The sequence below is a fragment of the Electrophorus electricus genome, chromosome 6 (assembly GCF_013358815.1).
Source record: "Electrophorus electricus isolate fEleEle1 chromosome 6, fEleEle1.pri, whole genome shotgun sequence".
NCBI classification, from domain to species: Eukaryota; Metazoa; Chordata; class Actinopteri; order Gymnotiformes; family Gymnotidae; genus Electrophorus; species Electrophorus electricus.
Window position 1 is genome coordinate 17,928,759 of NC_049540.1, and position 13,467 is coordinate 17,942,225.

At 41.5% G+C, this 13,467-nt stretch overlaps 2 protein-coding genes across 3 annotated transcripts in view; both read right to left on the bottom strand.

Moving 5' to 3' along the window:
- coro6 (coronin 6) overlaps positions 1 to 13,359 on the bottom strand; it is a 23,749-nt gene extending 10,390 nt beyond the window's left edge. The window contains exons 1-11 of one of the 2 annotated variants that reach the window (XM_027019020.2): positions 13,122 to 13,358; positions 10,979 to 11,178; positions 8,208 to 8,330; positions 6,915 to 7,044; positions 6,464 to 6,642; positions 5,987 to 6,106; positions 5,746 to 5,850; positions 5,458 to 5,603; positions 5,135 to 5,192; positions 4,730 to 4,957; positions 3,482 to 4,438 (exon numbers count right to left, since the gene is read on the bottom strand). In XM_027019020.2, the coding sequence (XP_026874821.1) occupies positions 4,316 to 4,438; positions 4,730 to 4,957; positions 5,135 to 5,192; positions 5,458 to 5,603; positions 5,746 to 5,850; positions 5,987 to 6,106; positions 6,464 to 6,642; positions 6,915 to 7,044; positions 8,208 to 8,330; positions 10,979 to 11,176 (1,410 nt within the window). In that variant the 5' untranslated portion in view covers positions 11,177 to 11,178; positions 13,122 to 13,358 and the 3' untranslated portion in view covers positions 3,482 to 4,315. Of the gene's footprint in view, positions 1 to 3,481; positions 4,439 to 4,729; positions 4,958 to 5,134; positions 5,193 to 5,457; positions 5,604 to 5,745; positions 5,851 to 5,986; positions 6,107 to 6,463; positions 6,643 to 6,914; positions 7,045 to 8,207; positions 8,331 to 10,978; positions 11,179 to 13,121 lie in introns of those variants that run through there. The other variant, XM_027019028.2, reaches the window with a different exon arrangement.
- On the bottom strand, positions 13 to 2,219 carry LOC113582982 (protein ABHD15). Its single transcript, XM_035527564.1, is given in 7 exon segments — positions 13 to 666; positions 668 to 716; positions 719 to 1,059; positions 1,259 to 1,329; positions 1,332 to 1,689; positions 1,691 to 1,937; positions 1,970 to 2,219. Coding segments are annotated over 7 exon segments (1,581 nt in total). The 3' UTR covers positions 13 to 401.
- Positions 13,360 to 13,467: the final 108 nt, after the last annotated feature.

A 13,467-nucleotide genomic window follows, 5' to 3' on the forward strand; every position in this document is an offset into this window, starting at 1 on the left:
CCCTAACCTGATACTTGGTCTTTGCACCTCAATATTTGCAGCTCTTTAAATTAAAAATAAAATCTAAAAGAGGCACCAATTGGTGTGATATTACAAACCAGTGTGTTCACTGTAGGTGGAAATTTTTACATTGTGTAATGGATGACATGGCACCTTTATTAAGCTCCATGTCGTTAGGAATGCATCTCAGTGTTTTATTGGCAGCTGTCCTCAAAGTGAGAACATTTCTTTCTCCGGGCTCCTACCATACTTCAGGAATGCAGTGTTTTTTGTTTTCATTTCTTCACTCTTGACAAACAGTTGTGGCCTTTTGTCTTTAAACCGTGCATGGTCATGTCCTATTTTAGTCTTTGAATTCTTGTCTAATTCTTCACATTTGCTCCTCTCCAGTTTGCAGTCACTCAGCAGGTATATGATCTGGTCCAAGTGAATGTTTCATGCTCTTCTTCTTCCTCAAATGTGAACAAGCTGGAATGTGTTGAGATCTGTCTTTGAGGCCCCAAGATGGAGCTCTCTCTCCTGATCGTGACTGCTCTCCTCCTAGCCAGTGTCGTGCCTGTCTTTTGCCTGAGCCCTTGGAGGGCACCTTGCCCAACAAATCCTTCCACATCGCATTTCCTCTCCTCCACCCTGAAGAAATTGGCCACGACTCAGAAGTATTCCAGCCTTGTGGCTCCAGGAACCGACATCTCCAGGTTCCGCTTGCTTAAAGCCCTGCCCTGGGTTGTCAAGGCCAGAAAGAAATGGGGGCTCTTTTGGAAGAGGGCCATGGGTAAGGTGGAGGCAGGAAGCAGAAGAGGGTCATCGCTGCTATACCAGCACAGCACAGGAACCGCTACATCATCTGCATCCCGCAAGGGCTCATTGTGTTCCCAGTAAGCCACCCAGTCAGACTTTGTGGATGATGCTGATCTCTGCTCTTTAGTTTGATCCATGGTGTCCATCTCGGTGTTATACTGCTGCCTTACAGAACAGAACATGAGCTTCTCCATGCCTTGAAGAGAACGACAGCCAAAGATTTTTCCAATATCCATGACTGAGCTTAGAGTAGTAACATGCCTGCGTACAGGGTCCAATGGGCACAGTGCAACCCCATTTTAAGACGCTGTTAAACTGCCTTGAAGTGGTTGTTAAATTATACTTTTATACCCATTTGAATTGTTTATAGTTTGTAAATGTTTTTAGATGGCACTGGTAATTTATGAATAATAACTTGACATTAAAATGTAATACAAGATTCCCCATTCAGAATATTAACTCTTATTGAAAGTATAAATGAAGTTTCCTGCTGAGCTGCAGCTTGCAGGAGAAGAGGGCCAGCTCATGATATATAGCCATGGGAGAGGGGTCTCAGACCACAGTTGTCCATGGAACACAGGGGAAATGCAGGCAGCAGCTAGTAGGTAAGAGGATGAGCCACACTGCCCAAGGTAAGAGAGCAGCAGACCAGATCCAGAGCCTTCATTGATGGCAAGCAGAAAGGAGGACGGATGGTGATTTCGCAAGTATGCTACCGCCTGAATCGGGTCCGAGGGGTCCCCAAACTGTGTGCAGCATGGAGTAGTAAGGGAGCGTCAATGGAAAACCACAGGGTAGAATCCCTGCTGCAGAGCCAGGCAGCACAGGCTGAGCAAATGCTGTATGATTTTCCCCAAAGCATTTGGAATCAGAATGACGATAGGTGGTGTTGTGGCAGCCTAGGACTATTCCTCCTGAAGGATATTCCCTCTTAGTCAGAGCTTTCTCGTCTTTTAGCCCAACAGCCCAGTCCAGGGCTATAATGCCCCCATCTCATAGGAGCAAATGACCCCTTGTGAATTTGACTCCACGCTGTTTTTGCATGTTGTCCTCAGTGGGTCTTATCAAATTTGAGAGAATTTGCATATGGGGGTCTGACATCGGCCCCTTGGTCAAAGGGGCATGTGTTAGTGTCACACTGTTGTATTATATCAAGTTCAAGTTCAAGTTCAAGTTCGGTTTATATAGTCTGCTAAAGCTGTGGGCTTGCAGATCAACTTGACTTCTGATTCCTGGTCCCCACTGGTATACTGAAGAGTGCTATGAGGAAGCTCCAGAGTCCACCAGATCATGATCCATGTACTTCAAGATAGCTGCCTCATTCCCTCCTCCACAACAACATAAACTGGATTCCTGCTGAACAGCATGGCTAGCAGGAACAGTAGCAGTAACCGCAACAGACAAAAGAAAAAGTCCCACATGATTGAAATAACCAGGCTTAAGCTTCAGTCTTAAACAGACGTGTTCGTTCGTTCTCTCTCTCTCTCTCTCTCTCTCTCTCTCTCTCTCCTTTGGGTGTAAGCTTCTGTGGTCTACACACATGGAGAGTACAGATAGGAGATTTCCAAATGACGTGCTCTGTTAACTCTTTCTGGAGTCTTAAATTGACTTGTCCCTCCTCCCAACACATTTGTCTCCTCCTTATTAGGAAATCATTAGCGATAGATAAGCAGTCTCTCCTTTTAGCCGAAGGGAAAGACTCTTGGTGGACATCAGGTTAAACATTATGAGGGTGTTTTCATGCTTGCTTTCTCATTACCTTACCTGCCTACTATAAGAACCGAGCAGAGTTGAAACAAAGGGCGGAATGACCATAACAAATCTCTATATTGACTAGGTGAGAGACCTCAAGGTCATTGCACCTGAACAGCCCTTGCACCTGGATTTGTGTTCAGCTGCTGGGAAAAGCAAGCTATTCTTTACCCTAGTTTGGTGTCAGTTGATAGAAATGAATACATCTCATTTCATTTCAGCAGTCTTCTGGTTAATTTCTTTTATAATTGGTGAGAAATGGGATCTATAGATAATTTGATAATAAATGGGCTTGTTTAATTAAAGGGTTCATTTTTTAAAATACTCAAATTATTGCTGAAAAATAAAAATTCCATAATTCAAATTGTTTTTTGGTATAAAAGAATAGGTTTTTACTCAGTTGATCAGTATTATGTCTGCTCAAGTTCATTTCCTGTGATCTGAAAGAAGAATGTATTCAGCATTGCCCAGATTTCCTGGTCTAGTGACCTCATTAGTGAAATCAGGTGGTGTTTAGTACTGGGACAAATGCAATAGATACCACACTGCTCATTGATGACAGGGCAGGTTCAAGCAGTCTTATAAGTGTGTGTGTGTGTAGCCACTCAATAGCATGAGTATTTCCAAATCCACCCCCCCCCCCCCCAATTCTACTGCTTAGTTAACTGTTCCTATATACATTTACATTCACAAGTAAATGTGTGTTTTATATAAATGTGTTTTATAAAATGTGTTTTGCCATTAGTTTTTTCTCTTTTCTTTTCTAAGGTTAAGATTAGGGTTATATTTAGGATAGGGCTTAGAAATTTGTATTTAGACAGGTAGTTACATTATTTAAAACATATGATCTGAACAACAAACATGGGGGGGGGGGGGGGGGGGGGGGGGTTACATGGGTACATGTGCATGCAGCACCAGATGACTTACATTGTTTTTTACAAAAAAAATGTTTTTATTGATATCCTCTACAGAACACACTCATTTTTTGTCATTGATTTTGATATTTTGCAATCTTTAACATTTTTTTTAAAATAGTATTTACATTTTGAAATGTATAACTGCATGAGACATCTTTCATGTTGGTCAAGAATGAATAGGTAAGGCTGTTTGAGTCTGGGGGCTAGATAGGTTTAAAAAATAAGGTCAAAATTTAATCCAACACTGCTAGAGTCACCATGAGAACACAGACCTGAAGTGTCTCTGCATTCATCACTCAGGGGTTATATGATTATGGCAGAAAACTACATAAAATGGGCCTTAAAGCAAAACTCAACTTTACTTTTTTGTTTTCCAGACCAAAAGCCCCAAATGGAGTGATCCATTTTCTGTGGAAACCAGTTTGCAACTACAACACAGAACGTGACCTGCAAGCAGGGAAACTCTATATATTCTAATTCTGTAGCATTCTTTGACTAGACTTTATGCAGCTTGCAATCAGATGATGAACATACAGGGATTTATGCGATTTTAATATTCAAGTTGGCCCTTAGTTTTCATTTGGATAGTCCGTGTTCAGCAAAAGTACACTATTCTATCTGGCTTCCGGAAAGATTCCGTAAAGCATAAAGGAGAGCATTAGTAAATGTAACTATTGCCCATAGCCTCAATAAAAGAAGCTGTAAATAATTAAAGTACTTTAATAAACTATGCAATAGTAGATGCTATGATGGTAATGTGTACATGTGCGCCTTTAATAAGGGTCAGGTGGGGAGGGGGTGGTGAATTGAATAGAGTGTACAGGAGTGGTTGAGTTTTACTGAATCAGTCACACAGTGCCGTTGGTGTACTTGGAGAGCTTATTCTCTAGTTCACAGATTCGCTTCTCCTGAGAGAGAACTGTGGCCTTCAGACTTTGAATCTCCTCCACAAGCTTCTCCAACAACTGAGGCTAGTGAGTGGACAGGAAACAGGAGAACAAGGGTGGAGCAGAGAGGAAAAGAGGACCAATGCGATAGATAAGCAGGAGGAGCAGAAGCAAAAGGGCAGACAGGTGAGAGCAGAGAATGAAGAGGTACAGGACAGAAGGAAGAAGAAAAAGAACGCAAGTCAGGGACAGGCTAGACGAAGCTTCTGGAAAGATCAACTAGCGCTGAAGGAGGGATGTTCAAGAAGGGTACAGGGAAAGGTATGAAAAGCAGCCAGGGTAATGACAACAAAACAGTGATGGCAGCATACTTACCGGCAAGCTGCTCCCATCCATGGCCGACATGCTCCTGCGAGTTACAGGCCGGGAGTCCAGGACATTCTTCTTGGCCACTTTCAGCTCTCTGCTCTTGGGGGGAACATAGCCATCCCTCATGGAGATCAGGATAGGGTCCTCATCTCGCCCCTCCAGCCACTCCTCAGGTTCCAGGGCCGGCTCTGGACCCGCAGTGTCTGGGTAAAGGTCATCCTGGAACAGGTCCGACTGGCAAGACCAGAAGTAATGCCAGAAACCGTAAAAAGAACCATCAGCATTCTATAAGGACTCTGTGAATACTCAGTGTTTGTTTTTTTGTTTGTTTGTTTTTTTAATTGATTTTCTATTTACTTGCTAAAAACATTCTTTGATTTTGGTGAGTCATGATTGCAAGAAGGTGGTTACCTTTCTAGGGACTGTCATTATGATGGGCTCACATTTCCTCTCATGGAGTTTGTATAACCTGAGCACAGATCAAAAACAGAGAGCTAAATTCCTGGGTGCAGCATTTTTTTTTTTCCAAGACATTCAATAACATTTTGTAATGATTTAATAATGTAATGATTTAATGTGTATTTGCAATCTGCAGGAAAAAAATTACAATCAATATCATAATGGACCCATGTACAAAGATGCAAGACAATATGGGACACACCTGTACCAACATGCCCCAAAACAGCCACCTACCGAAACACCCACTCATATGTAAGCACCCAAATCCGGCTGACCTGGCAATCTCGCACTTGCTGACATCCACTCCTCTCTTGGGCATGAAGCCCATGCCTCGCTGTGGCTCCTTGCTGCTGTAGGTGCTGAGGTAGTGCACATATGGGGGCTCATCTGTGATCTCAAAGTACCGAATGCTGCTGTCTCCCTGAAGACAGGTACAGAGGGTGAGGGCAACTATTCCACAAATGTGCGATACTGGGCAGCAGATTAGAATGATCCTTAGAACACTGTTAAAACACTGATAGGTTAAAATGGTCCTTACAGAATGCTAAAATGCTGGCACATACCTTGCCACACAGATATACCATGCTAGTGTCTGAATCATAAAATGGAAGTAAGACTCCATTACTTGTATCCAGCTCCAAAAGTGCAATGGGCTCCTCGAAATTTGTCTGAAAAAGGAAAAAAAAAAAAAAGAGAGAGAGACTCACGTCATGTGTTCTGAACTTCTTGCTGATGAGGTTTTCATGTGAATGTAGTAAAATACATTAAAACGTGAATAGACTCTGATGTCCATTCAGGTCTTACTGGGTCCCAGAGACCAAGCTCTCTCTGGCTCATCCTGGTGAAGCCCGTGGTGAAGATGTTGCCCTCTCTGGTGAAGATGGCTCTCATTGGCCTAATGCCCTCATGTGGAGCCAGTCGTTCCTGCAGGAGCAGAAGAAAACAAATCTCATAGCCAGACACTGTAAACACATCAACAGTATTCACATCATTCCTTACTCTCAACATCATGCAAAAAACAGTAAACACATCAAACCTGATGGTATATGAAAATAAAACTACTGTTTCTACGGTCGAATCCACATGTCAGAGACTAAAAGTTTCAGCTGCATTATCAGCCAGGGGTGTCCAAATCCAGCCACTGCCCTGTGCAGTTTGGGGGTTCTCACATTCCCACAGGCCTCCACTGACTCAAACTAACACAATGAATTTGTGGATCCCTGATACAGATCAAGCCAAAGGTTGCTGACTCCTCTAATCTTCCTGGCTGTCTGTGCTCACCGCAACCACCTCTCTCTTGCGGGGGTCACAGACACGCAGGCGGCGGTCCTTGCAGGTGGTGCAGAACAGGCTTCCATTGTGGTTCCAGCTGATGTTGTAGATGAGGTCAGGGTGGTCATCCATTGAGATCAAGGGCTCTCCAGTGCCCACATTCCAGATGATGATCAGATTGTCACTGCCTACAGGACACGCACATGCACACACACGAGGGCTGAAACAAATGATGGAACTCACATTCTAAAATCACATGTGTGAGCCAAGGTCTTCTCCCATTCATTGCTAACTTACAGCTGTTGTTTGTGCAGCTTTAATGCAAGTCTCTAGGTACAATATTTACATTCACATCCCAGTGGTAGGCAAATATCCTGCACCTCCAAAATGTTAATAATGAGAAGAAGGCCACAGCAAAGAGGCTAAGGTGGGAAGTGGGTAAATAAAGAATGCACCACACCTGCAGTGAGGAGGAGGTTGCGGGCAGTGGGGTGCCAGGTGACGATGCCCACGCGTTTGGAGTGTCCCTCCAGCACCACAATGGGCTCACTGATGGGGCGGGTTGGTGTGTGGTCAGGGATCTGCCATACCTGGCCAACAGGGAGATCAAACGGAACTGAAACACACGCATAGAGGCCTGCTTAGGATAAAGTCCAAGCTCTGTAATCACAAACCAAACATGAGAGATATTGCTTGCTAAACTGACTAGCTGACTAGTAACTGGCAGCTAGTCTAGCAATTTTATTTAGAGTCTGTGACAAGACAGACAAATAACTTGGCTTTCTCCATATGTGCTGTATTTAGTGTCACAAAAAAAGTCAGTTTTATCAAACTCTAGGTCTTGTCTCATCGGATCTGACCTCTTTACCTGTGGGCTCAAGGGAACAGTGTACTATGAATTCCCCAAGGTCGAAGTAAAGGCTAAATAGGATTTTGGAGCTTACTTGTGTTACATGGCAGTCCTCTTGAACAACACAATACAGTCAACCTACTATACCTACTATAACCTACTATAAATCTCTTGGGGTAACATTACAGACTGCATTATGTTCCCATTAAAGTTACAGGAACATTACAGCATCGGTCCTTAAGTATGAGCACACCCACAATACAGATGACAGCTGCCGTGAGTCTTCAGTTCCAAATCCGCAAGGGTGCATGCCTTTCATGTTTGCAATGTAGTGTAACTTGATAGTATTAACATCGTTCACGTCACGAGATCTTTGCATTGTCCATTGGAGTGCAAATTAATTTCAAAACAAAATTATTTTAATTAGGATACAAATGCATATGCATGATCAGTAATATACTCTCAGTTAAATATATCCAATACAAACAGAACAGCACAAAACATGGTAAAAGGAAATCAGTTAAGTTTGTGCTGCAAAAATTTAGAAAAGTAAGTGTGTGTGTGTGAGTGTGTGTGTGTGGAGGGGGTGTTTATGTCACATTACTCATCTGAACCAACCCCTTCTGCCAGAAGATCCTGTCTGTCACTGGTTCATATGAACACAGTACGCTTGCTGTGAGCATTCTATCAACATTTGTTTCTAAATGCCGGCTCTTGATCAATGCCCCCCTTCGTGCTAGTGGCTCTCCTTCAACTACGTAGCTTTTTACAGTGTGGTAAGTCAAGAGTTCTATGTATTTAGGCATCCTCCTACTTCCTTCATTTTTGGTAATGTAATAGGGATGTATACAAACTTGAGAAACAGCGGGACATGAGTCAGACAAAGGCAGAACAAAGTGCTACCATGGCAGTAGTGTCTTCCGAGCCACTGGCCAGGATGTTGTCATTGTGGGGACACCAGTCAATGTCCAAGACAGGTCCAGAGTGTCCCACCACCAGTGGATAGCTTTTGTCCACACGCCCCACCTGTAATGTACAACACCAAACACAGCAACTTTAAACCCTTTTTTAATTGAACAATCATATTATTTCAAACCTGATTTCTGTAGATTTCATTAGAATGTCATTATACATCATAATCACAATTTCTTTACCAGAGTTTCTATCTTTTTATTATGATTCAGACTCGCATATAGATTTTTTTCCTATTCACCAGATGAAAACATGTAATTTTAATAAGTTTGAGAAGACTTGAACATGTGGACACCTCACTGTGGACCTGACTGTCCACAAAAAAGGCACATGCCATGTGTCCCACATGGCCAAGTGTATTCTCCCCACCACACACAGGACATGGTATTGCTCAGCTTCTATCTTCTCCAAAGGAAAAATTAAAGCACATAACCATATTTCAAAGACTATTATTATCCAGATCAAATCCACCAAGAACCTCTGCTCACTTTTGGTATTATTATTTTGCTACCAGTGCCTCTAAGGCAGAATCTGATTTCTGAGAAAATCTCAAGCACGCAGGTCACCATCAAACAGGTCTGTAAATATTGGGGGATAATCCCCCACCCCGTTCGCCCTAATTCCACCCATTCCTCTTCAGTCAGTGTGAACACGGGTGTGTCCCTTTTCTGGTGCATTGCTCCCCCAGGCCTTCCCCACACTGCCAGTGTGTATTTATAACCCCATGATGAGGTGATGAAAAGGGAGTTTGTCTTTTGACCTGCCAGGGCTATGCATGGGGAAAGAGGCAGGGTGGGTATTTATAGTGGGGTCTATTCAGCCTTGCTGATATATGTCCATGTCTCTCTCATGAGTCTGCATGTTGTATTAAGGGACTCTTAAGATGTATAATAAACTGGTTCTTTTCCCACAAGAAGGGATTCTGTATTTATATTCTGAATGAGAATACCAGGCTATGGAAGATGCAACAAATTATCCAGTCTTTTTATGTGAGACTTCAAAATTATTTTATAAAACACATACTACTTATTTTATTCTATTGAATAGATAAGTTAATAATAAGAAGAAAAAGAATATTTGAAATAATCAAGATACCAGGTATATTTGTCCACAAGGATGTTTTGGTTTCCATTTTACCAATCTCGACCAAATCTAAAATAATATTAATAATAACACACACAAACACACACAAAATAAAAGACTCAAACACTTCTAGATGATAAAAGCAATGTTTTGATGCTGATAATTCAGTTTGTTGTTGGACATTTACAAAAATCAATAGTTTAAATCAGTTTATTCTACTGACAAGAAAGTGTTTGTATCCTGATATGTTATATTTTTCCCTTCTGGTAGAGAATGTGAAGAAAACAAGTTAATTTAGCTGCACATTGTTCTTCATTATATTTTCAGTTTTTTTGTAATTATGCTAAACTAATACAGGAATAAAGGAAGCTGTCTGAGGACAAGAACACTGTGCTCTTCATGCAGGAGACGCTGACGCAATGTGCTGTTTTGTAAAAACAGTTGTTTCACTAAGTATTGGAATGCAAACTACCAACAACTCTTTGGTCAGTGTCTTTGCCAGTTAGGTGTGAGATATGGCTCAGAGTATACGGCATTAACACACCTGATTCAAATCATGATCCAATTTAGAATCAATAGGTTGAATCAGGTTTGTTAGTGCAGTGACAATATTAAACTGCTCCCTGGTGTGAATCTCTGGGACTGAGATAACAACCACTGCTGTAAAATGCTGAACTATCACATCACTCTAAAATTGGCAGTATATTCAGAAGAAAATTGGTGCAATTCAGAAATGCAATGTCAATAACAACACAGTAAATTAGATTTGTGATGTTCCTGCCAAATCTACTATAGATTAACTTAATGCTGAGATACTGAGAGCTATCCTTTGCATTGCATTACTCTATCCATATGGTGGTTTTCCTCAATAAACCTTTTTTTTATCATCTATATTATGAATGTACATTGGTTGAGTATGTTGATATAAACATCTGTAATTGTACATGAAAACCATGAGGGTATTTAAAGGAACCAAAGGCAGGGGTTGTAGAAAAATACAAATACATTACTCTGTGTGAAAAATACACATAATAATGTATACTAGTAATATACCAAACTTTTTATAGTAATTATAGTAGAAGGCTGTCCTTAATATGAGGTGATGGCGTTGACCAGAGCTTATGATTTGGAAAAAAAAGTAACATTCCTGTTAGAGAATGAATATTACTACAAGGTGAATTCTAATGGCACTTTTTAATCAGTGTACTAGCTCAGCATACACTGGCTGCTCCACATCTTACGGTTCAAAATACTTTCTCAACAGCAATGGCTCGTTCAAGTTTTGCACTTGCTTTAAGGTCCATCTCTGGTGGCATGTGAGGTATGCATGATTAACCTAGGAAAAGAAACTCCTCAAGGGTTCTAAAGGACCAAGCACCCCATGCCTAATGTTGCTGCTCATTCGTTTTGAATCGCCTTTGTTTTCCCCCAAAACTGTTAGTTGCTAATTTGATTTTGCTCCTCCAAATTTCTGGATATAATAATTACTGTTTAATTAATGTCGCTTAGTCAGTGTTATTAACAATATACTAATTTTTACTGAAATACTTTGGTTGAGAATTTATATTGCACTAAAATCCATGCCGATTATTTGATGCAGTGTTCGCTTAACTTCTCACCTTTGAGAGAGGAAGAACCAGAAAGGCCCCTCCTCCACTGGACTCCACTATAACAGCCAAGAACTTTGGATTGACTGCACAGAAGGAGCTGTCCCATGTCACCTTGGAAACCCGAATGTCATCATAACTCTGCTCTGCCTTTGCAGCCTGCCCAAAAACATGCCGGAACTTACTCTGGCGCACAATACTGCGACTCATCACTAGAAGAAGAAACAGCAGAAAGGTGTCAGCAAGGTCACAATAAGAAAAGGAAAATTATAAAACATTACATTATTTTTGTGTCTTAGTAATACTTAAACAACTGAGAATAAATGTAATAAATGTCCTGAATTCTTAAAAAGACAAACAATTAAGTATTTGTGCTTTTTTCCCCCTTCAAATTCTTACCCTGGTTTTCCCAGTGTAAGTCGTTTCCAATTCCACCCATTAGCTAACTAATTTTCCCCCATTGTACAATGCCAGCAAGGCAGGTTGGTGAAGGCTAGCACATGCTTCCTCCAACACACTTGCAGCTAGCCACCATATATTTTCAAACTGCCTACAGCATGATGGCACTGAACAGTTCAACACGCTTTATCAAAACCGTGATTTCTTAATAATTAACAAGAAATATGGAAAGGATCCCCTTGCTTTTCAATGAGGTGCAACTGTCATTACATAGCCAGCATGCACTGATACCAAAACAAACTGCCGGTTAATGTTAATGGGTTAATGATGCAAGAAACAGCTAACAAGCAGAAACCTGAAATGTTACAAAGTGAGTGAGTAAGAATTAAATGGCCTAATAAAACAATACTTTCTCCAATAAAGCTGCCAATGTTCTTACAGAGTCCATTATGCTTGCAATTCACGTCTTCACTGATGTTCTGGGGCTAGAACCTAGTCATCTCTTTGCAATGACACAGACACTGAATCCATTTAGAGGGCTCAACCTAACTGAGCTTTTCAAGATGGACTTGCAAAGATTAAACCGGACGTCAGCTCTGGACCCTGAATACAGTTCTGATCCTGGATTTTGTAATCATTGGTAGTTATTTAGATTTTGGATTTGAGGTGCTGAAGGACACTAGATAGTCTGGGAATGAAGCTGATCACTCGTTCATGTTTTTATGTTAATAAGAAAGGTATCTTCTTAATTTGTGTAGAATGACACTTATTTGTGGCAATGACGAATGCATTTACCATTGACCCGTGTAGCTGACAATGAGGACTTTTAAGCAAATATATGTATGTGGTCTGTTCACCGTATGTTAAAATGCATTCCTTGAGACTTTACATTACTCAGAACTCAGCACTGCAGTTTCAGAATATGCCAGTGTTTTGGAGTTGTTTAGCCTTCACCTTACTCTGCTAACATATTGTGATGTTCTGGGAAACTTTCCAAAAGTTAAATTGACAAAAACAAATTGACACACTTACTGCATCACTAACACAATCGGACAAACAGTGTACAATGTTTGGGTGATGAATGATCAAAGTTATTTTGGCAACAGTCTCCTCCTTCTGCCTCATATTTTGTTATAACAAAAAGCGAGACGGAACACAAGTGGAAGTGATGTCCTAAAGGCCACACAGTTAGAGCTTTTCTTCTCCAAGCAGTGACACACTTAAGATCCTCTAATGAATCAAAATCAGGTCTGATGTAGGATAACTTCGCCGTCTGAGCTCCTCAGACCGCTGTAGCGTACATCTGGAGGGACATTAGTAAGAAGACCTCCTTGCGCATGTCCATCGACAGAATGACATGGTCATTTTCCTAATATAGTAATGCTAAACTGCCTCTCACTCTCCTTACTCCCCCACTGGACACGACTAACCTATTAAAGAAAAGATACCCTAATTTTCTCCGCCAAGGAAGAGGACAGATTTTCAGGGCCACAATACCCTCCCTCGCACCCTCTAACACCTGGCCATTAACCACAAATATTCTACTTAAACTTCACGCCCCGCCTCCATACACAACGTGCTCCACACGATACCCAGAAAAGAAGTGCGCAACCACATGCGTTAAAAAATGACGTCCAAATATTAATGAATGCGCACATCGTGACAATGCAGTATTAATAAAGGTCATTATACTAACAACTACGTACCCTGTTCATTTCTCTCAATTATCCTTTCAAATAAAAATAAAATCACTTACCTCTGTACTTTGGGGAATATACAACAGGGGTTGCTTGAAATTCTCCTCTCCCCCTCTTCTTTTATTTTGTTCTGGTCTTCTCACTACTCCCTGGTTAACGGAATATGCGTCTCTAGACTCTTATTCCAGATTACGAACTTGGACGGACTCGCAAAACTATTGCGAGTTCCACCTATGTGCCGTTCCCAAGCACCAGCAAAAGAAAAGAGAGAAACCGATCGGGGGGACTGGAGAGGAGAGGAAAGGAAAGGAGGGGGGGCATGAGCAGGGTCAGGCGGTCCTGTCTATTTTCGAAACGGCTGTCGGTGTCGGGCTATTTCGCCCATGCTGGTGGCACGCTATAGAT